The 21,587-nt window shown below is 39.1% G+C and overlaps 1 protein-coding gene across 13 annotated transcripts in view; it reads left to right on the top strand.

The window, feature by feature from the left end:
• GON4L (gon-4 like) overlaps positions 1–21,587 on the top strand; it is a 94,377-nt gene that overhangs the window by 11,157 nt on the left and 61,633 nt on the right. For 11 of the 13 annotated variants that reach the window (XM_076000217.1, XM_076000221.1, XM_020285146.2 and 8 more), the window contains exons 3-6: positions 6,495–6,686; positions 19,369–19,559; positions 20,264–20,338; positions 20,506–20,556. In XM_076000217.1, the coding sequence (XP_075856332.1) occupies positions 6,495–6,686; positions 19,369–19,559; positions 20,264–20,338; positions 20,506–20,556 (509 nt within the window). Of the gene's footprint in view, positions 1–6,494; positions 6,687–19,368; positions 19,560–20,263; positions 20,339–20,505; positions 20,557–21,587 lie in introns of those variants that run through there. The other 2 variants (XM_076000219.1, XM_076000223.1) reach the window with 2 other exon arrangements.

The following is a 21,587-nucleotide window of genomic DNA, read 5'->3' as shown; positions in this document are numbered from 1 at the left end:
AATGTTATGGAGTCAGAGGGAAAAAAAGGTTGCAGAAATAAAGAAGTATTTTCTCTATATAGTGTATGAAAAATAATTTTGTGATGCAGCTACTAAACTATAGGGATAGTTTTAAAGAGTAGTTCCAAATACTTTTTAAATGTTTTTTAAGAGACAAGGATTTGCTCTGTGTTGCCCGGTTTGGAGTCCAGTAGCCTTATCGTAACTCACAGTGTAACCTTAAACTCCTGGGCTCATGCAGTCTTCCTTCACCCCCTCCCAAGTAGCTAGGTGTGCACCACCATGCCTGGCTAGTTTTTCATTTTTAATTTTTTTTAGAGATGGGGTATTACTATGTTGCCCAGGCTGGCCTCGAACTCCTGGCTTCCCAAAGTGCTGGGATTACAGGCATTAGCCACTGCGCTGGGGCCAAATACATTTTAGGTAGTAAAAGTATCAATGAAAGAAGCTCTGTCTACCAAAGTGAGTGCCTGTATTTTGAAGGGCGATATTTGCTTAAAGTTTCCAGCATATTTGTTTAAAAGTCATGTGTGTCAGTGAAAGGGAGATAACCTTAATTCTAAAAATTATTAAAGGTTTCCAATTAAATGAGAAAGCTATGCTGTGGTATGGATTGAAGTTCTCTCTTATAAGAAATTTGGTTGAGAGGTATTTTTTTTTTTTTTCCGGCATATTATGGGGGTACAGATTTTAAGGTTTCAATAAATGCCCTTTCCCCCCTCCCTCCACAAGTCTGAGTTTCCAGCATGACCATCCTCCAGATGGTACACATCTCACTCATTATATATGTATATACCCTCCCCCCTCCCCCCTGCCCAATACCCTATTACTGTAGTACCTATGTGTCCACTTAGGTGGTGCTCAGTTAATACCAGTTTGCTGGTGAGTATATGTGGTGCTTGTTTTTCCATTCTTGGGATACTTCACTTAGTAGTATGGGTTCCAGCTCTAACCAGGAAAATATAAGATGTGCTATATCACCGTTGTTTCTTAGAGCTGAATAGTACTCCATGGTATACATATACCACATTTTATTAATCCATTCTTGGATTGATGGGCACTTGGTCTGTTTCCAGCCTTGCAATTATGAATTGTGCTGCTATAAACATTCGAGTGCAGGTGTCTTTTTTGTAGAGTGTCATTGGATCTTTTGGGTAGATGCCCAGCAATGGGATTGCTGAATCAAATGGTAGATTCACTTGTATCGCTTTAAGGTATCTCCATATTGCTTTCCACAGAGGTTGAACTAGTTTGCAGTCCCACCAGCAGTGTAGGAGTGTTCCTCTCTCTCCGCATCCACGCCAGCATTTGTTATTTGGAGACTTTTTGATAAAGGCCATTCTCACTGGAGTTAAGTGATATCTCATTGTAGGTTTTTTTTTTTTTTTTTCATAAACATACAGAACAGGAATCATTGTAGTTTTGATTTGCATTTCCCTGATGATTAGAGATGATGAGCATTTTTTCATATGTTTGTTGGCCATTCTTCTGTCTTCTTTAGAAAAGTTTCTGTTTAAGTCCTTTGCCCACTTTTTTTTTTTTTTTTGAGACAGAGTCTTGCTTTGTTGCCCAGGCTAGAGTAAGTGCTGTGGCGTCAGCCTCGCTCACAGCAACCTCAAACACCTGGCTCAAGCAATCCTCCTGCCTCAAGTAGCTGGGACTACAGGCATTTGCCACCATGCCCGGCTAATTTTTTGTATATATATTATTTGGCCAATTAATTTCTTTCTATTTATAGTAGAGACGGGGTCTCGCTCTTGCTCAGGCTGGTTTCGAACTCCTGACCTTGAGCAATCCGCCCGCCTCGGCCTCCCAGAGTGCTAGGATTACAGGCGTGAGCCACCTCGCCCAGCCTTTTGCCCACTTTTTTTTTTTTTTTTATTTTGGCATATTATGGGGGTACAGATTTTAAGGTTTCAATAAATGCCCATTTCCCCCCCTCCCCCCAAAAGTCTGAGGCCGGGCGCTGACACCCCGGGGAAACGACCCACCTCCGCCCTTCTCCCTCCCTCAGGCCCGGGGGAGCTAGAGATTCAATCTCGGCCGGCGCCAGGGTCCGCGCGCCCCATGCTCATGTACCTTGTTGGTTGGAATTGCCCGAAGCTTCTTAAAAAGAGTCTGGATTTCGGTCTTGCTCGGCTCCGCCGCCATTTTCTCTCCTTCCCAGACACAACTGCCTTTTGCCCACTTTTTAATAGGGTTATTTGATTTTTTCTTGCTGATTTTTGTGAGTTCTAAGTATATTCTAGTTATCAGCCCTTTATCGGATATGTAGGATGCAAAAATTTTCTCCCATTCTGTAGGTTGTCTGTTTACTTTCATGACTGTTTCTTTGGCTATGCAGAAGCTTTTTAGTTTCATCATGTCCCATTTATTTATTTTTGTTGCTGCTTTGATTGCCTTTGGGGACTTCTTCATAAACTCTTTGCCTTGGACGATGTCTAGGAGAGTGTTTCCAACATTTTCCTTTAGAATTCTAATAGTTTCATACCTTAGGTTTAAGTGTGTTATCCAGCGTGAGTTGATTTTTGTGAGAGGTGAAAGGTGTGGGTCCTGCTTTAGCCTTCTACAAGTGGCCATCCAGTTTTCCCAGCACCATTTATTGAAAAGGGATTCTTTTCCCCAGCGTATGTTTTTGTCTGCTTTGTCAAAGATTAGATGGCTATATGAGAATGGTTTTATATCAGGATTCTCAGATCTGTTCCACTGGTCAATATTCCTATTTTTGTGCCAATACCAGATTGTTTTAATTACTACAGCTTTGTAGTATAGTTTGATATTTGGCATATTAATACCTCCCATTTTGTTTTTGTTGCCTAGAATTGCTCTTGATATTCGGGGTCTTCTTTGGTTCCATACAAAGCGTAAAATTATTTTTTCTATATCTGTGAAGAATGCTGATGGGATTTTAATAGATATTGCATTGATTCTGTAGATCAGTTTGGGTAGTATAGACATTTTAATGATGTTGAGTCTGCCAATCCACGAGCATGGAATGGATTTCCATCTGTTTACATCCTCTGGTATTTCCTTCCTCAGTGTTTCATAGTTCTCCCTGTAGAGGTCTTTTACCTCCTTGGTTAAGTATATTCCTAGGTACTTTAATTTCTTTGTTGCTATTTTGAAGGGTATTGAGTCTTTAATTTGGTTCTCAATTTGATTGTTGTTGTCGTATACGAATGCCTCTGATTTCTGTGTATTGATTTTGTATCCTGAGACTTTACTAAATTCATTTATCAGTTCCAGGAGTTTCTTGGTTGAATCTTTGGGGTTTTCTAGATATAATATCATATCATCAGCAAACAGTGAAAGTTTGATCTCTTCTGCCCCTATTTGGATACCTTTAATTCCACTTTCCTGTCTGATTGCTGTAGCCAGGACTTCCAGCACTATGTTGAAGAGAAGTGGAGATAGTGGGCAGCCTTGTCTGGTTCCAGTTCTAAGTGGGAATGCTTTCAGTTTTTCCCCATTCAGTATGATGTTGGCTATGGGTCTGTCATATATGGCTTGTATCATTTTTAGGTATGTCCCTTCTATGCCTATTTTCTTAAGTGTTCGTATCATGAAAGGGTGTTGAATTTTGTCAAAAGCTTTTTCTGCATCTGTTGAAAGAATCATGTGGTCTTTGTTTTTGCTTCTGTTTATGTGGTGAATTGCATTTATAGATTTACGTATGTTGAACCATCCCTGCATCCCTGGGATGAAGCCTACTTGGTCGTGATGGATTATTTTTTTGATAAGCGTCTGGATTCGGTTAGCTAAGATTTTGTTGAAAATTTTTGCATCTATGTTCATTAGGGATATTGGTCTGTAGTTTTCTTTTTTTTTGTTGCATCCTTTCCTGGTTTTGGTATCAGAGTAATATTCGCTTCATAACAGGTGTCGGGGAGGTTTCCGTTCTTCTCGATGTTGTGGAATAGTTTCTGTAAGATAGGTACTAGTTCTTCTTTGTAAGTGTGGTAAAATTCGGGTGTGAAGCCATCTGGACCGGGACTTTTCTTTTTAGGGAGATTTTTAATTGCTGTTTCTATTTCAGCTGTTGAGATTGGTCTGTTCAGGGAATCTATTTCTTCCTGATTGAGCCTAGGGAGGCTGTGTGTTTCTAGAAATTTGTCCATTTCCTCTACATTTTCCAATTTGTGTGAATAAAGATTTTTGTAGTACTCATAAATTATATCTTGTATCTCTTTGGGATCAGTTGTGATATCTCCTTTTTTGTTCCCGATGGAGCTTATTAGAGACTTCTCTTTTCTGCTTTTTGTTAGCTTAGCCAGTGGCGTGTCAATTTTGTTTATTTTTTCAAAGAACCAACTTTTTGTTTTATTAATCTCCTGAATAGCTTCCCTGTTTTCAATTTCGTTTAGTTCTGATTTGATCTTGTTGATTTCACTTCTGCTGCTGGGTTTGGGGCTGGTCTGTTCTTCTTTTTCCAGCTCTTTGAGTCGTTTCATTAGATTGTCTATTTGTGATCTTTTTGACTTTTGGTTATAGGCATTTATGGAGATAAACTTTCCTCTCAGAACTGCTTTAGCTGTGTCCCTGAGGATTTGATAACTTGTCTCTCTATTATCATTTTCTTCATAGAATTTTTTTATTTCTGTCTTGATTTCTTCATTTATGAAGTAATGTAGGAGGTTGTTTAATTTCCACGTTTTTGTGTAGAAATGTGAGTTTCTGTTACGGTTGATTTCTACTTTTATTCCACTGTGATCTGAGAAGATACATGGTATGATTTCTACATTTTAAAATTTCCTTTCTTTTTTTTTTTTTTTTATCTTTTTGTTTTTAAATTTCTTGAGGTTTACTTTGTGTCCTAGGATATGGTCAATCTTAGAGAATGTCCCGTGTGATGAGAAGAACGTATATTCGGTGGATTTTGGGTAGAATGTTCTGTAAATGTCAGTCAGACCCAATTGTTCTAGAGTTTTGTTTAAGTCCATTATTTCTTTATTAATTTTCTGTTTGGAGGATGTGTCTTGTGCTGGAGAGGTACTTTTGATTTGATGGATTTAGGATTCAGCTCCTTGCTGTAGAATCCCTGTTAAAGTCAAGGTCTTTAGGCTTTTTGACACTGTGAAATAATCATGGGCTCCAAAAGTAAAGAAAGTAAGGTTGAGAGTATTAAGGATTGATTTATGTTTTATTTTATTTATTTATTTAGAGGCAGTGTTTCACTCTGTCACCCAGGCTGGAGTACAATGACACAATCATAGCTCACTGCAGCCTTGAGCTCCTGGGATCAAGCAGTCCTCTGCCTTCAGCCTCCCAAGTAGCTAGGACTTCAGGCGTGAGCTACCATGCCCAGCTAATTTTTAAATTTTTTTCTGTAGAGATAGGGTCTTGCCCAGTTGCTGTTGAACTCCTGGCCTCAAGTGATCCTCCTGCCTCAGTCTTCTAAAATGCTAGGATTACAGGCATAAGCCATTGTGTCCAGCCAGTGTATATTATTTATAGTTGATTAAATATGGTATTAATGGTAATCTATATAAAATGTCCATTTATCATCAGGAACCCCTCCTACAATTATGAATCTGATCTTTCCATAGAAAAAATGCAAAGCTCAAAGCATATTAGAAACAGTAGAACCTTAGGCCAGACATGGTGGCTCACACCTATAATCTTAGCACTCTGGGAGGCCAAGGTAGGAGGAATGCTTGAGGTCAGGACTTTGAGACCAGCCTTAGCACAAGCAAGACCCCATCTCTACTAAAAATAGAAAGAAGTTAGCTGGGCAACTAAAAATAGAAAAAATTAGCCGTGTGTAGCGGTGCATGTCTGTAGTCCCAGCTACTTGGGAGGCTGAGACAGGAAGATCACTTGAGCCCAGGAGTTGACGCCACAGCACTCCAGCCCAGCCAAGAGAGTGAGGCTGTCTCTAAATAAATAAATAAATAAGTAAATAAATAGATAACTAGTAGTACCTTAGCAATTATCTAATTCAACTTCCTACTTTATATATGAGTAAATTGGATCTGAAATTTTCTTTTTTTTTGAGACAGAGTCTCATTCTCTTGCCTGGGCTAGTGTGCCATGGCATCAGCCTAGCTCACAGCAACCTCAAACTCCTGGGCTCAAGTGATCCTCCTACCTCAGCCTTCCGGGTAGCTAGGACTGCAGGCATGTGCCACCGTGCCTGGCTAATTTTTTCTATTTTTTTTTTTTTAGTTGTTTGGCTAATTTCTTTCTATTTATAATAGAGACAGGGTCTCGCTCTTGCTCAGGCTGGTCTCGAACTCCGGAGCTCAAGCAATCCTCCTGCCTCAGCCTCCTAGAGTGCTAGGATTACAGGTGTGGGCCACCGCGCCTGGCCTGGATCTGAGTTTTGATTTCAGTATATTTCTTAGTATACAATCTTTAAGAGAGGGGAATGCCTGTATAGAATATGCTTCATTCATGAAGTTGTCTTACTAAGAAAACTAACAAGATACTGATTTCTATAACTGAGTGTGATTGAGAATGGGCAAAGTATGAAGCAATATTTGTGATTCTTCCAGGGAAACCTCAAATGCATACTGGAGGAGAGATACCTTCACTGTCATCAGGCAGCCAATCTTCAAAGCCAGGAACCCAGCCTAGGAAGTCATCCCAGCCAGATATTTGTGCCTCTCCTCAAGAAAAGCCACTCAGGACTCTGGCTCACCAACCTGAGGAAGAGATAGAGGACGGTGGACTCTTTATTCCAATGGGTAGGCTTTCTTTTCTTTTTTAAAATTAAAAATCCCTCTTTATTGAAGTATAATATGCAGAGAACTGTACATACCTTAAGATATCCTGAGTTCATTTAATTTTCACAAATTGAGTATACCAATGTAACCAGGAACCAAATCAAGAAACAGAATATCATTAGTACTTAGAAGTCCATCTTGGCTGCCTTTCAGTTATTAATATAGTATTATCCCCTACCCATGGTTAACCACTATCCTGATGCCTAACAGCATATATTGATTCACTTGCTTTATCTTCTAATATTAATGGAATCATATGTATGTACTTATTATGACTGCCTTTTTTCTATTCAATATTATGTTTATGAAGTTCATCTTTATTGTTACATGTATTTCTAGATTGTTCAGATTTATTGCTGTGTATTATTCTGTTGTGTGAATATTTTACATTTACGTTTTTTTTTATCTATTCAACTTTTTTTTTTTTTCAGAGGCAGAGTCTTGCTCTGTTGCCCAGTCTGGAGTGCAATGGCTCCATCATAGCTCACTGTAACCTTGAACTTGTGGGCTCAAGGGATTCTCCTACCTCAGCCTCTCAAGTAGCTAGATCTACATGCTTGTGCCACCACACCTGGTTGATTTTTAAAAATTTTTGTAGAGACAGGGTCTCGCTACGTTGTCCAGGCTGTTCTCAAACTCCTGGCCTCAAGTGATCCTCCTGCCTCAGCCTCCTAAAGTGCTAGGATTATAAGCGTGAGCCATCACGTGTCTAGCCCATTCAACTCTTGATGGGCATTTGGATAGTTTAGAATTGTAGACATACTCTGAATGGTGATGCTATGAACATTCTACCATAGATTTTTTTGGTGAACATTTGTACTTACTTTTTGTTGGGTAGAATTTCTAGCTCATAGGGTTAGGCATCCTTAAAAGTTTTTTTTAATTTTGTTTTCTTTTGTTTTTTTGAGACAAAGTCTCACTTTGTCACTCTGGGTAGAGTACAGTGACCTTATTGTGTAGCTCACTGCAACCTGAAACTCCTGGGCTTAAGCGATCCTCTTGTCCCAGCCTCCCAGAGTGCTAGGATTACAGGTGTGAGCCACCAGTGTACGGACCCTTAAAAGTTTTTTGAAGTATGTTATTTTTTATTGTGAAATACAATGCTTACAGACAGGTGAATAAAGATTCCTTTATTCAGCTGGGCATGGTGGCACATGCCTATAGTCCCAGCTACTTGGAAGGCTGAGGCAGGAGAATTGCTTGAGTCCAGGAGTTCCACTGTATTCCAGCCTGGGCAGCAGAGTGAGACCCTGTCTCTTAAAAACAAACAAACAAAAAACTCCTTTATTCAATTTAGCAAATGGTTTTAAAATGAACACCTCTGATTTCTTTTTATTACTACATCTCTGTTACTATATAGGTTAGAAGTGTCTGTAGAAGATATCTATGATCAAAGGGTGAAAGTATTCAGTATTCCTCCATAATGTACAATGATAGTTGTAGATTTTTCATAGAAATATTTTATCAGATTAAGTAAATTATTTTCTTTCCCTGGTTTTTGAGTTTTATCATGTACTGAATTTCATAAAATACTTTTTCCTATCTCTATTAAGATGATCATATGGTTTTTCTCTTTTATTCTGTTAATGTGGTACATTACATTGATTTTTTTTTTTTTTTTTTGAGACAGAATCTTACTCTGTTGCTAGGGCTAGTGCCATGGCATCAGCCTAGCTCACAGCAACCTCAAGTGATCCTCCTGCCTCAGCCTCCCGGGTAGCTGGGGCTACAGGCATGCGCCACCATGCCCAGCTAATTTTTTCTATATGTTTTTAGTTGGCCAATTAATTTCTTTCTATTTTTTTAGTAGAGATGATGGAGTCTCGCTCTTGCTCAGGCTGATCTTGAACTCCTTTTTTTCTTTTCTTTTCTTTTTTTTTTTTTGAGACAGAGTCTCATTCTGTTGTCCGTGCTAGGGTGCTGTGGCATCAGCCTAGCTCACAGCAACCTCAAACTCCTGAGCTCAAGCAATCCTTCTGCCTCAGCCTCCCTAGTAGCTGGGACTACAGGCATGCGGCACCATGCCCAGCTAATTTTTTCTATATATTTTTAGTTAGCTAATTAATTTCTTTCTATTTTTAGTAGAGACAGGGTCTCGCTCTTGCTCAGGCTGGTTTCGAACTCCTGACCTCAAGGGATCCTCCCACCTTGGCCTCCCAGAGTGCTAGGATTACAGGCGTGATCCACCATGCCCTGCCTGATTTTTTTTAATGTCAGGTTTATTAAGATATAATTTATATGCAATAAAATTTATCTAATGAGCTTTAAAAAATGTATATAGTTGTGTTAAACTACCACCACAACCAATATGGCACATATCTGTCACTCCAAAATTTCCTTCATTCCCTTTTGTAGTCCCCCATTCTCAACCATCGGCCACCACTGGTCTCATTTCTATTCCTATAGTTTTGCATTTTTCACAGTGTTATATACTGTCTAGGGTGCCATATAATATGGAGCTTTTCACATCTGGTTTCTTTCACTTAGCATAATGCTTTTGAGATTTCCATGTTTTCGTATCTTTTCCTTCCTGAATAGTATTCCATCACATAGATGTACCACAATTTGTTTATTCATTTACCAGTTGGGTTGTTTCCAGATTTTGCCTATCAAGACTAAAGCTGCTATAAACGTTCACATGTAAATCTTTGATAGATATAAGTTTTTATTTTTCTTGGTATATTGATTTTGTATTCTGTAATCTTGCTAAATTCACTTATTATGGCGGGGCACGGTGGCTCACGCCTGTAATCCTAACACTCTGGGGGGCTGAGGCAGGTGGATTGTTTGAGCTCAGGAGTTCCAGACCAGCCTGAGCTAGAGTGAGACCCCGTCTGTATTATAAATAGAAAGAAATTAGCTGGACAGTTAAAAAATATACATATAAAAAAATTATCCAGGCATGGTGGCACATGCCTGTGGTCCCAGCTACTCGAGAGGCTGAGGCAGTAGTATTGCTTGAGCCCAGGAGTTTGAGGTTGCTGTGAGCTAGGCTGACGCCACAGCTCTCACTCTAGCCTGGGCAACAAAGTGAGACTGTCTCCAAAAAAAAAAAAAAAATCACTTATTAGCTCTATAGATTCTTTGAGGATTTCCTATATAGATAATTAAGTCATCTGCAAATAGTTTTTTTCTTCTTTTCCAATCTCTATGTCTTTCTTCCCTCCCTCCCTCCTTTCTGCTTTTCTTCCTTCTTTTCTTCCTCCCTCCCTCTTTTCTTTCTCTCATTGCATTGGCTAGGGGACTTATAGTAGAATGGTATTTTTTCCTGATCTTAGGAGGAATGCATTTGGTCTTTTACCATTGAGCGACAGATTTTTTATAGGTGTCATTTATCAAATTGAGGAAATCTCTACTGTCCTTAGTTGCTGAGAGTTTTTATCATGAATTGCATTGGATTTTGTGCAAAGTTTTTTCTGCATCTATTAGATTATGTTTTGTTTTTGCTTTTTTTTTTTTTTTTTTTTTGAGACAGAGTCTCGCTTTGTTGCACAGGCTAGAGTGAGTGCCGTAGCATCAGCCTAGCTCACAGCAACCTCAAACTCCTGGGCTCAAGCAATCCTTCTGCCTCAGCCTTCCGAGTAGCTGGGACTACAGGCATACGCCACCATGCCCGGCTAATTTTTTTTCCTATATATATATTAGTTGGCTAATTAATTTCTTTCTATATTTATAGTAGAGACGGGGTTTCGCTCTTGCTCAGGCTGGTTTCGAACTTCTTTTTTTTTTTTTTCTTTTCTTTTTTTTTTTTGATGTTTAGATTTCTAGCAAGGTTTCGAACTTCTGACCTCAAGCAATCCGCCCGCCTCGGCCTCCCAGAGTGCTAGGATTACAGGCGTGAGCCACCGCGCCCGGCCTTGTTTTTGCTTTTAGACAGTTGATATGGTGAATTATATTTATTGATTTCCCAATATGGAGCCAATTTTGCATTTCTGAGATAAGCCACCCCTTCAATCATGATATATATTACCCTTTTATATATTGCTAGATTTGATTTGCTAATATTTTGTTATGGATTTTTGTGTCTATGTTCTGTAGTTTTCCTTCCCTGTAATGTCTTCGTCTGGTTTGGTGTCAGGGTAATGCTGTCCTCATACAATGAGTTGGGAAGTGTTTCCTGTTCTTCCTTTTTTTCTGGGAGGAGTTTGTGTGAATTGGTGTTATTTCTTTCTTTCTTTTTTTTTTCTGAGACAGAGTCTCACTTTGGTGCCCAGGCTAGAGTGCCATGGCGTCAGCCTAGCTCACAGCAACCTCAAACTCCTGGCTCAAGCAATCCTTCTGCCTCAACCTCCTGAGTAGCTGGGACTACAGGCATGCACCACCATGCCCGGCTAATTTTTTCTGTTTATTTTTAGCTGTCCAATTAATTTCTTTCTATTTTTGGTAGAGATGGGGTCTCACTTTTGCTCAGGCTGGTCTCGAACTCCTGAGCTCAAACAATCCACCCCACCTGCCTTGGCCTCCTAGAGTGCTAGGACTAAAGGTGTGAGGCACCATGCCCGGCCTATTTCTTTTTTTTTTTTTTTTTTAAAGCCAGTCAAATTTAGCAGTGGGGGGTTGAATACCAACTTTAGTGACACTAATGTGAATAAGTTCTGATAACCCACTACCATCGGACCAGCCATATTTCTTTCTTAAATATGTTGTAGAATGTACCAGTGAAACCATCTGGGTCTGGAATTTTCATTGTTGGAACGTTTTAACTGAATTCGGTTTCTTTAACAGATACTTAGCTATTTAATGATCTGTTTATTTCTTTTTTTTTTTTTTTTTGGTAAGACAGTGTTACCTGAGCTAGAATGTAACGTTGTCATCATAGCTCACTGCAACCTCAAACTCCTGGGTTGAAGCAATCCTCCTACCTCAGCTTCTTGAGTAGCTCTGGGCTTACAGGTGCACAGCACCATGCCTAGCTAATTTTTCTATCATAGAGGTGGGGTCTTGCTGTGTTTCTCAGGTTGGTCTGAAAGATGATCTGCCAGCCTTGGCCTCCCAAAGTGCTAAGATTACAGTACTAGGATTATAGGCCACCATGTCTAGCCTCGATTTCTTTTTGAATTAGCTTAGACAGTTGATGTCTATCAAGGTATTGGTCCATTGCATCCAAGTTGCTGAGTTTATTGGCATTAAGTTGTTTGTGATATTTCTTTGTTATCTTTTTTTTTTTTTTTTGAGACAGAGTCTCACTTTGTTGCCCAGGTTTGAGTGAGTGCCATGGCATCAGCCTAGCTCACAGCAACCTCAGTCTCCTGGGCTCAAGCAATCCTACTGCCTCAGCCTCCCGAGTAGCTGGGACTATAGGCATGTGCCACCATGCCCGGCTAAGTTTTTCTATATATATTAGTTGGCCAATTAATTTCTTTCTATTTATAGTAGAGACAGGGTCTCACTCTTGCTCAGGCTGGTTTCGAACTCCTGACCTCGAGCAGTCCTCCCCCCTCTGCCTCCCAGAGTGCTAGGATTACAGGTGTGAGCCATCGCCCGGCCTTTGTTATCTTTTTAATATCTGTAGGATTTGTAATGACATCTGCTCTTTTATTCCTTTTTTTGAGACAGAGTCTCACTTTGTCGCCCAGGCTAGAGTAAGTGCCGTGGCGTCAGCCTAGCTCACAGCAACCTCAAACTCCTGGGCTCAAGCGATCCTTCTGCCTCAGCCTCCTGAGTAGCTGGGACTACAGGCATGTGCCACCATGCCTGGCTAATTTTTTCTGTATATATTAGTTGGCCAATTAATTTGTTTCTATTTATAGTAGAGACGGGGTCTCACTCTTGCTCAGGTTGGTTTCGAACTCCTGAACTCAAACGATCCGCCCGCCTCGGTCTCCCAGAGAGCTAGGATTACAGGCGTGAGCCACCGCGCCTGGCCTATTCCTTTTTTTTTTAATTTTACTATTTATTTATTTTTAGTTTGACTTCTGTGAATTTGGTAGGTTGGTTGCTCTTTTATTCCTGATATTGGTAATTTGTGTCTTCTCTTTTTTTTCCTTTTTCTTTTTTCTTAATGAAGGGGCGGGTCTTGTGAGGAGGAATGTTCTGTTACCTTGTTTGTTTTTGTTGAGACAGAGTCTCACTGTGTTGCCCTGGGTAGAGTGCAGTGGTATCATCATAGCTTGTTGCAACCTCCAATTTCTAAGCTCAGGCAGTCTTTCTGCCTCAGCCTCCTGGGTAGCTGGGACTACAGGCATGAGCTGCAATGCCTGGCCTTTTTTTTTTTTTCCCCTTTTTATTAGAGAGGAGGTCTCATTCTTTCTCAGGCTGGTCTTGAACTAGCTGAGCTCAAGCAATCCTCTTGCCTTGGCCTCCCAGAGTGCTAGGATTACCAGCATGAGCCACTGTACCCTGCCTTCTCTTTCTCTTAATCATTAAGAGAACCTCTGGCTAGAGATTTTTCAATATTATTGGTCTAGTTGAAGGACAAGCTTTTGTTTTCAATAATTTCTCTATTTTTCTTTTTTTTCTATTTCACTGATTTTTGCTTTTTGTGTATTATTTCTGTCTGCTTACTTTGTATTTAGTTTTTTAGTTTCTTAAAGTAGAAGCATAGATCACTTATTTGAGACCTTTCTGATTTTCTAATAATAGTATTTAATGGGTCGGGAACGGTGGCTCACACCTGTAATCCTAGCACTCTGGGAGGCTGAGGCGGGTGGATTGCTCAAGGTCAGGAGTTCGAAACCAGCCTGAGCAACAGCGAGACCTCGTCTCTACCATAAATAGAAAGAAATTAGTTGGCCAACTGATATATATAGAAAAAATTAACCGGGCATGGTGGCATATGCCTGTAGTCCCAGCTACCTGGGAGGCTGAGGCAGCAGGATTGCTTGAGCCCAGGAGTTTGAGGTTGCTGTGAATTAGGCTGACACCACGGCACTCACTCTAGCCTGGGCAACAGAGTGAGACTCTGTCTCAAAAAAAAAAAAAATAGTATTTAATGTGTCAATTTCCCTTTAAACACTGCTTTCGCTGTGCTCCACAAATTTTGATGTGCTGTATTTAATTAACTTCAGTTGAAAATATTTTATTTATTTTTTATTTTTTGAGACAGGGTCTCACTCTGCCACTCAGGTTAGAGTACAGTGGCATGATTATAGCTCATTGCAACCTCAAACTTCTGGGCCAAAGTGATCCTTCCTCTTCTGTCTCAGCCTCCCAAGTAGTGGGGACTACAGATGTATGCTACCATATCTGGCTAACTTTTTACCTTTAAAAATTTTATTTATTTTATTTTATTTATTATTTATTTATTTATTTATTTATTTATTTATTTATTTATTTATTTATTTATTTATTTATATTTTGAGACAGAGTCTCACTCTATTGCCCTGGCTAGAGTGCCCTGTCGTCAGCCTAGCTCACAGCAACCTCCAACTCCTGGGTTCAGGTAATCCTGCCTCAACCTGCCAAGTAGCTGGGACTACAGGCATGCCCCACCATGCCCGGGTAATTTTTTCTATATATATTTTTAGTTGGCCAATTAATTTCTTTCTGTTTATAGTAGAGACGGGGTCTTGCTCTAGCTCAGGCTGGTTTCGAACTCCTGCTGATTTATTTTTTTAATTTAAAATTTTTTATTTATTTTAATTATCATTTTATTTATTTATTAATTAAGAGACAGGGTGTCACTCTGTTGCCCAGGCTGGAATGCAGTGGCGTGATCATAGGTCACTGCAGCCTCAGAATTCTGGGCTTAAGCGATTCTCTTGTGTTAGACTCCTGAGTAGCTGGTTCTATGGGCGTGCACTACCATATCCAGCTAATATTATTCTTTTTATTCTTTTATGGATACAGGGTTTCACTATGTTTTCTGGGCTGGTCTCAAACTCCTGGCCTCAAGCAATCCTCCTGCTTTGGCCTCCCAAAGTGCTGAGATTACAGGTGTGAGCCACTGTGCCCATCCTTCAGTATCATTTTTAATTGATACATTGTAATTATACATTTTTTTCTTTTTAAATCCTGTGACAGATTAATGATTGTACATATTTATGTAGTACAATTTGATGTTTCGATACATATGTATTGTGTATAATGTATATTTAGCATATCTGGGTATTTAGCATATCCATTGCCTCATGCATTTATCATTTCTTTGTGGTAAGACCATTCAAAAGAGTCTTTTTTCTAGCTATTTTTTTGTGTGTGTGTGTGACAGTGTCTTTCTTTGTTGTCCAGGCTACAGTGCAGTGGTGCCATTATAGCTCACTGTAGCCTTGAACTTCTGAACTCAAGCAATCCTCCCACCTTAGCATCCTGAGTAGCTCGGATTACAGGTGCATGCCACCTTACCCAGCTAATTTTTATTTTTATTTTTTAGGGACGGTTTCTCACTGTGTTGCTGATCTCTGACTGATCTCTGACTGTTCTCTGACTGTTTTCTGGGCTGATCTCTAACTCCTGGGCTCAAGCAATCCTTTTGCCTTGGCCTCCCAAAGTGCTAGGATTGCAGGCATGAGCCACAATGGCTGGCCTCTTCTAGCTATTTGTAATATACAGTACTTTACTGTTAACCATCATCACAATACTGTGCAGTAGAACACCAGAACTTATTATTCCTATCTAATTGTTACTATCTAATAGATTCCTATCTAATTGTACTCATGAGCAACTTCTCTCCATTCTGTCTTCTCTCTGCTCCCTGGTCTCTGGTAACTACTATTCTATTCTCTGCTCTTATGATGTCAGCCCCTTTTTTTCTTTCAGTTCTACATTTGAGTGAGATCATTTGGTATTTGTCTTTCTGTGTCTTATTTCACTTAACATGATGTCCTCCAGGTCCACCTATATATTGTTGCAAATGGCAGGGTTTCATTCTTTTTATGGCTGTATAGTATTTCATCATGTATATATACCACATTTTCTTTATCTATTCATCCATTGTTGGACAAGAGTGATTCCATATCTTGACTATTATAAATAGTGCTGCAGTAAACATGGGAGTGCAGATATCTCTGCACTCTCTGACATATTGATTTCATTTCCTTTGGATATATACCCAGTAGTAGGATTGCTGATTATATGGTAGTTGTTAATTTTTTGAGGAATCTCCATACTGTTTTCCATAGTGGCTATACTAACTTAAAGTCCTACCAATTGTTCCCTTTTCCCCACAACCTTGCCAACACTTCCTTTCTTTCTTTCTTTTTTTTTTGGGGGGGCGGCTCTGCAAGGTTAGAAACACATCCTTTCTTTTGCCTTTTTGGTAATAGCCATTCTAACTGGAGTGAGGTGATATCTTGTTGTGGTTTTGATATGCATTTCCCTGATGATTAATGATGTTCATTATTTTGTCCATCTTTTCGTTGGCCATTTGTATGTCTCCTTTTAGAAATGTCTATTAAAGTCTTTTGCTCATTTCTTTTTTTTTTTTTTTATTTCAGCATATTATGGGGTTACAAATATTTAGGTTACACGTATATTGCCTTGCTCCCCCCTCCCCTCCCCAGTCAGAGCTTCAAACATGTCCATCCCCCGGATGATGCTCATTGCACTCATTATGTATGTATATACCCATCCCCTCCTCTACCCTCCCATCTGACTGACGCCTGACAAATGTTATTCCTATATGTGAACTTAGGTGTTGATCAGTGAAACCAATTTGCTGGTGAATATATGTGGTCCTTATTTTTCCATTTTGGGGATACTTCACTTAGTAGAATGGGTTCCAGCTTTATCCAGGAAAATACAAGAGGTGTTATATCACCATTGTTTTTTATAGCTGAATAGTACTCCATGGTATACATATACCACATTTTATTAATCCACTCATGTATTGATGGGCACTTGGGTTGTTTCCACATCTTTGTGATTGTGAATTGTGCTGCTATAAACATTTGAGTACAGATGACTTTTATAGAATGTCTTTTGTTCTTTTGGGCAGATGCCCAGTAATGGGATTGCTCGATCAAATGGTAGATCTACTTGTATCTCTTTAAGGTATCTCCATATTGCTTTCCACAGAGGGTTTTCACTCATTTCTTTATTGGGTTATGTATTTTTTTGTTCTTGATTTGTTTTAAGTTCTTTATATATTACGAATGAAAACATTTGAGGATTTTTCTAGGTAAATTTCTTTTATTGATTTCTAGTTTAATTCTACTGTGGTCAAAGAACATATTCCATATGATTCCTGACTTTTGAAAATTTTTGAGACTTCATTAGCATGTAGTCTATTTCATGTACCCTTAAAAAGAATGTGTATTTTATGGATCTTCTAACTATGTCATTTAGGTTGAATAAAGATTAAGGTTGTTAATCATGTTTTGCAGATCTTTTAAGTCCTTACTGATTTCTCTTGTCTGGTTGTTATATAAGTTACTGATTGACATTTGTTAAAATCTCATTATGATTGTGGATTTGTCTGTTTCTCCTTTTTGTTTTCTGTCAACTTTTGTTTTCTATATTTAGGCTGTATTATCAGGGGCATACAAATTTAGAATTTTTATATCTTTGTGTTGAATTGACTTGTTTATCATGAAATGTTCCTTTTATCTTTACTATCTTCCCTTAAAGTCAATTTTGTATCTGATATTAATTACATGGTATAAATGTTTATATCCTTTTACTTCCAACAATTTTGTGTCTTTATATTTAAAGTGTATCTCTTATAAATAGCACTAAAGTTGTATTTTTTTGAAAATCTAGTCTGAACCTTTATCTTTTAGAGTATTTAGTCCATTTATTTTTAATGTGATTTCTGATATGATTGCATTTTCTGTTTTTCTGTTTCTTCTTTATTCCCTTTTTTCTCCTATATCTTATTTTTTCTGGATTAATCAAGAACTTTTTTACTTTTCTATATTCATTTTTTAGTTTTGTGTTCTTTTATTTTTCTTTTTCATGTTTTCCCAGAGACTAATACTATGTATCCTTGAAATTATTACAGTATACCTTAAATTAGTACTTTTACAGCTTCTCAAACAATGCAAGAACTTTGCAGGAGTTTAACTCCATTTACCTACTCATTCTTTTGTGCTATTGTTGCTATACTTCACTTCTTCATATGTTGTAAGTACTATAAGACATTATTATTACTGGTTTTTTTGTTTGTTTTGTTTTTGAGATAGAGTCTTACTGTGTTGCTTGGGCTAGAGTGCCATGGCGTCAGCCTAGCTCACAGCAACCTCAAACTCCTGGGTTTGAGCGATCCTTCTGCCTCAGCCTCCCGAGTATCTGGGACTACAGGCATGCGCCACCATGCCCAGCTAATTTTTTTCTATATATATTTTTAGTTGGCCAATTAATTTCTTTCTATTTATAGTAGAGACAGGGTCTTGCTCTTGCTCAGGCTGGTTTCAAACTCCTGACCTTGAGCGATCCGCCCGCCTCAGCCTCCAAGAGTGCTAGGATTTACAGGCGTGATCCACCGTGCCCAGCCTATTACCGGTTTTTAACCAATCAATATTTACATAATAAATATTTATCACATAATTAGCTTTCTGGTGCTCTCGATCTAATCTGAAATTCTTTTATTTCCGTTTTTTTGTTGTTTTTTTTGAGACAGAGTCTCACTTTGTTGCCTAGGCTAGAGTGAGTGCCGTGGTGTCAGCCTAGCTCACAGCAACCTCAATCTCCTGGGCTCAAGCGATCCTACTGCCCCAGCCTCCCGAGTAACTGGGACTACAGGCATGTGCCACCATGCCCGGCTAATTTTTTCTATATATATTAGTTAGCCAATTAATTTGTTTCTATTTATAGTAGAGACGAGGTCTTGCTCAGGCTGGTTTCGAACTCCTCACCTTGAGCGATATGCCCGCCTCGGCCTCCCAGAGTGCTAGGATTACAGGCGTGAGCCACCACACCCGGCCTAATCTGAAATTCTTTGCCTTTGTTTGGGATCATTTTCCTTCATCTTGAAGAATTTCATTTAGTATTCTTATAGGTCTGGTCTGCTTTCAGTGAATTATCTCAGATATTTTTGGGGGGGGGTTGCAAAAAATCTTAGTTTTGCCTTCATTTTTAAAAAACATTCTCATTGGGTATAAAATTTTGGTTGGTACTTTTCCCCCAGGTTATTAAGATGCATCCCATTATATTGTAGAGGACTGGAGGCATGCACCACCATATCCAGCTGATTTTGAAATGTTTTGTAGAGACAAAGTCTCACTGTGTTGCCCTGAACTGGTCTTGAACTCCTGGGCTGAAGTGATCCTTCTGCCTTGGCCTCCCAAGTAGGTGGGGCTACAGGCGTGCACCACCATACCTGGCTAATTTTAAAAAGTATTTTATAGAGACGGGCTCTTGCTATTGCCTAGGCTGGGTCTTTTGCTTTAAAACACAACTCTATCACTTATTGGCTCTTGGGTAAGTTTCTTAACCCCCCTGCCTCAGTTTCCTCATCTATACAGTGGCAAAAATAATAGTGCCCACCTCACTGGGTTGTTACTCACAGGAGTAAGTGAATTAATATGTACAACATGTGTAGAAGAGTGCCTGACATAAAATAAATATTCAGTGAACGTTGGCTATTGGTAGTACTGCTGTACCATTACCAACTCCACTGTCAAACCACCACTGTCATATCACATAGTCTTTGATTTTCAGGGCCAGACAGCTGGCAGCTTGATTTTCTTTTACCGTTGGCTTTTTGGGTTCAGTTCCTAGAGCAGCTGTTTTGGCGATTCTGGTGATGCTCTTGATTTATTTGCAGAAGACCAAGACAATGAAGAAAGTGAGAAAAGGAGAAAAAAGAAAAAGGGTACCAAGAGGAAACGAGATGGAAGGGGTCAAGAAAGGACCTTGGGTTATGATCTGAAACTGGACGACATGCTTGACCGTACCTTAGAGGATGGTGCCAAGCAGCACAACCTAACAGCAGTGAATGTACGAAACATCCTTCATGTGAGTAAGACTAGGGCAGCTGTGTAATGAGACAGGAAATTTTCCATGGGAAGTAAATTAAAATACTCAGCAAATTCTTGACTCTTGGTAGGTGAATTACCAATTTAAATATGTACATTTTATGTATTTAAGATAGCTTTATCCTTGCACTCAGCACAAGTTTGATATCTGAACATGGGAAGGTAAACTGTTTCTCTGCTTCCTTCCACTTATTTGATTGTTTACTTTTTTGGTTAGTAGATTCAAAGATGATACTGTTCATAGTGTATTTACTCTTTTGTGGGTTCATATGTCTGAGAAGATGCCAGTTAACAATTTATAGTACTTTGAACATCTGTAAATACTATTCTTGATATGTAGCAACACAGCTATTTGCAGAGCCTTTGCTATTGTTACTTTTTCTCTTAAACATATAATTAGTTACCTCAGGATCTCTTTTTATATGAGCTAATCTTGTTCCTAGTATTAATAGTAGCTAATGAAATTGGTTCATTTGCTGCTACATTGTTTGAAGCTGTGTTCTTCTGTCCAAAACTTGTTTCTGCCTTCTTTGCTTTCAGTTGCCTTGCTTTACCTGATCTGAAGCTATTTGAGTATAGAGCTCTCATTTATTTTCCATATAGGTCTAGCAGAGTTACACAGAGATGAGTATTGTCTAGGTGACAAACTCTTATTGCATAAAGTGAAATTTCGTCTTTCTTCAGGAAGTAATCACAAATGAACATGTGGTAGCTATGATGAAAGCAGCCATCAGTGAGACAGAAGACATGCCAATGTTTGTAAGTAGTTGATTATCACTCTTTTAATGTCATAGAACAGAGTTATCTGTAGACTGACCAGTGTAGAGGTTACTTGGGAGTTTGTAAACAGTTTGACAGCTGGGGGTAAAGTTAACATTACATGGAGATTTTTATTAATTATTTTCTTTATATTTCCCTCTGCTTAGGAGCCTAAAATGACACGCTCTAAACTGAAGGAAGTAGTGGAGAAAGGAGTGGTAAGTGTTCTTTTTTGTTTTTTATTTACCTTGGTAAATAGTATATGATTTCAGGTCACTTGTAGGGAAAAAGTATGAGAAAGATTGTGGTGTGAGTCACCTCTTTTTTTTTTAAGGCAGAGTCTCACGCTATTGCTTGGGCTAGAGTGTCATGGTGTCAGCATAGCTCACAGCATCCTCAAACTCCTGGTACTGCTGGATCCTCCTACTGCCTCAGCCTCCCGAGTAGCTCCTGATCCTCCTACTCTCTCAGCATTCTGAGTAGCTGGGACTACAGGCTCATGCCACCATATCCAGCTAATTTTTTCTGTATATACTTTTAGTTGTCCAGCTAATTTCTTTCTATTTTTTTAGTAGAGATGGGGTCTCTCTCTTGTTCAGGCTGGTCTCAAACTCCTGAGCTCAAACGATCCGCCCTCCTCAGGCTCCCAAAGTTCTAGGATTACAGGCGTAAGCCACTGCGCCCGGCCTGGGTTCACCTCTTTAAAGAAATATTTGTAAAAGACAAGTAGGGGTACAATATGTGAAATCATTATCATTGTTTATTTTTACTTTAGTTGATGTGAAGTATTGCTTTTTGGAATTGCTAGATAGATAAGATAACCATTTGGAATAGTTATATCAGTGAGTGAATCCAGTTTTTCTATTCATGTTACAACATATGTGGCAAAGTGTTTGGACTAGTATTTTTCAAAGTGAGTTCCAAGGACCACTTGCATCAAAATCACCTTGTTGTGAGGTCCCTCAGGGGTCCCACACTTTTGGGCCCACCTCAGACCTAAGAATCAAGACCCATGGGTGAGGCCTGAGAATATGCATTGTTGAAAACACAACAGTTTAGTCTTTTGCACAGTAAAGTATGAAAACCAGTTGAAGACTTCTGAAGTATTCTGGTACAGCAGGCTCCTTGATGTTTGAAACCATGCTGTATCCTTCTTAACAAACACTTGTCCAATTTGTGCTTACCTTCTGTGACAAGGGAGGTGATAGTCCTGAGGAAGTACATTCTATCTCTGATAGTAAGGAAGATT

This window comes from Microcebus murinus, chromosome 2 (assembly GCF_040939455.1).
Source record: "Microcebus murinus isolate Inina chromosome 2, M.murinus_Inina_mat1.0, whole genome shotgun sequence".
Taxonomy (NCBI): domain Eukaryota; kingdom Metazoa; phylum Chordata; class Mammalia; order Primates; family Cheirogaleidae; genus Microcebus; species Microcebus murinus.
This window is presented reverse-complemented; position numbering and strand designations above follow the sequence as displayed.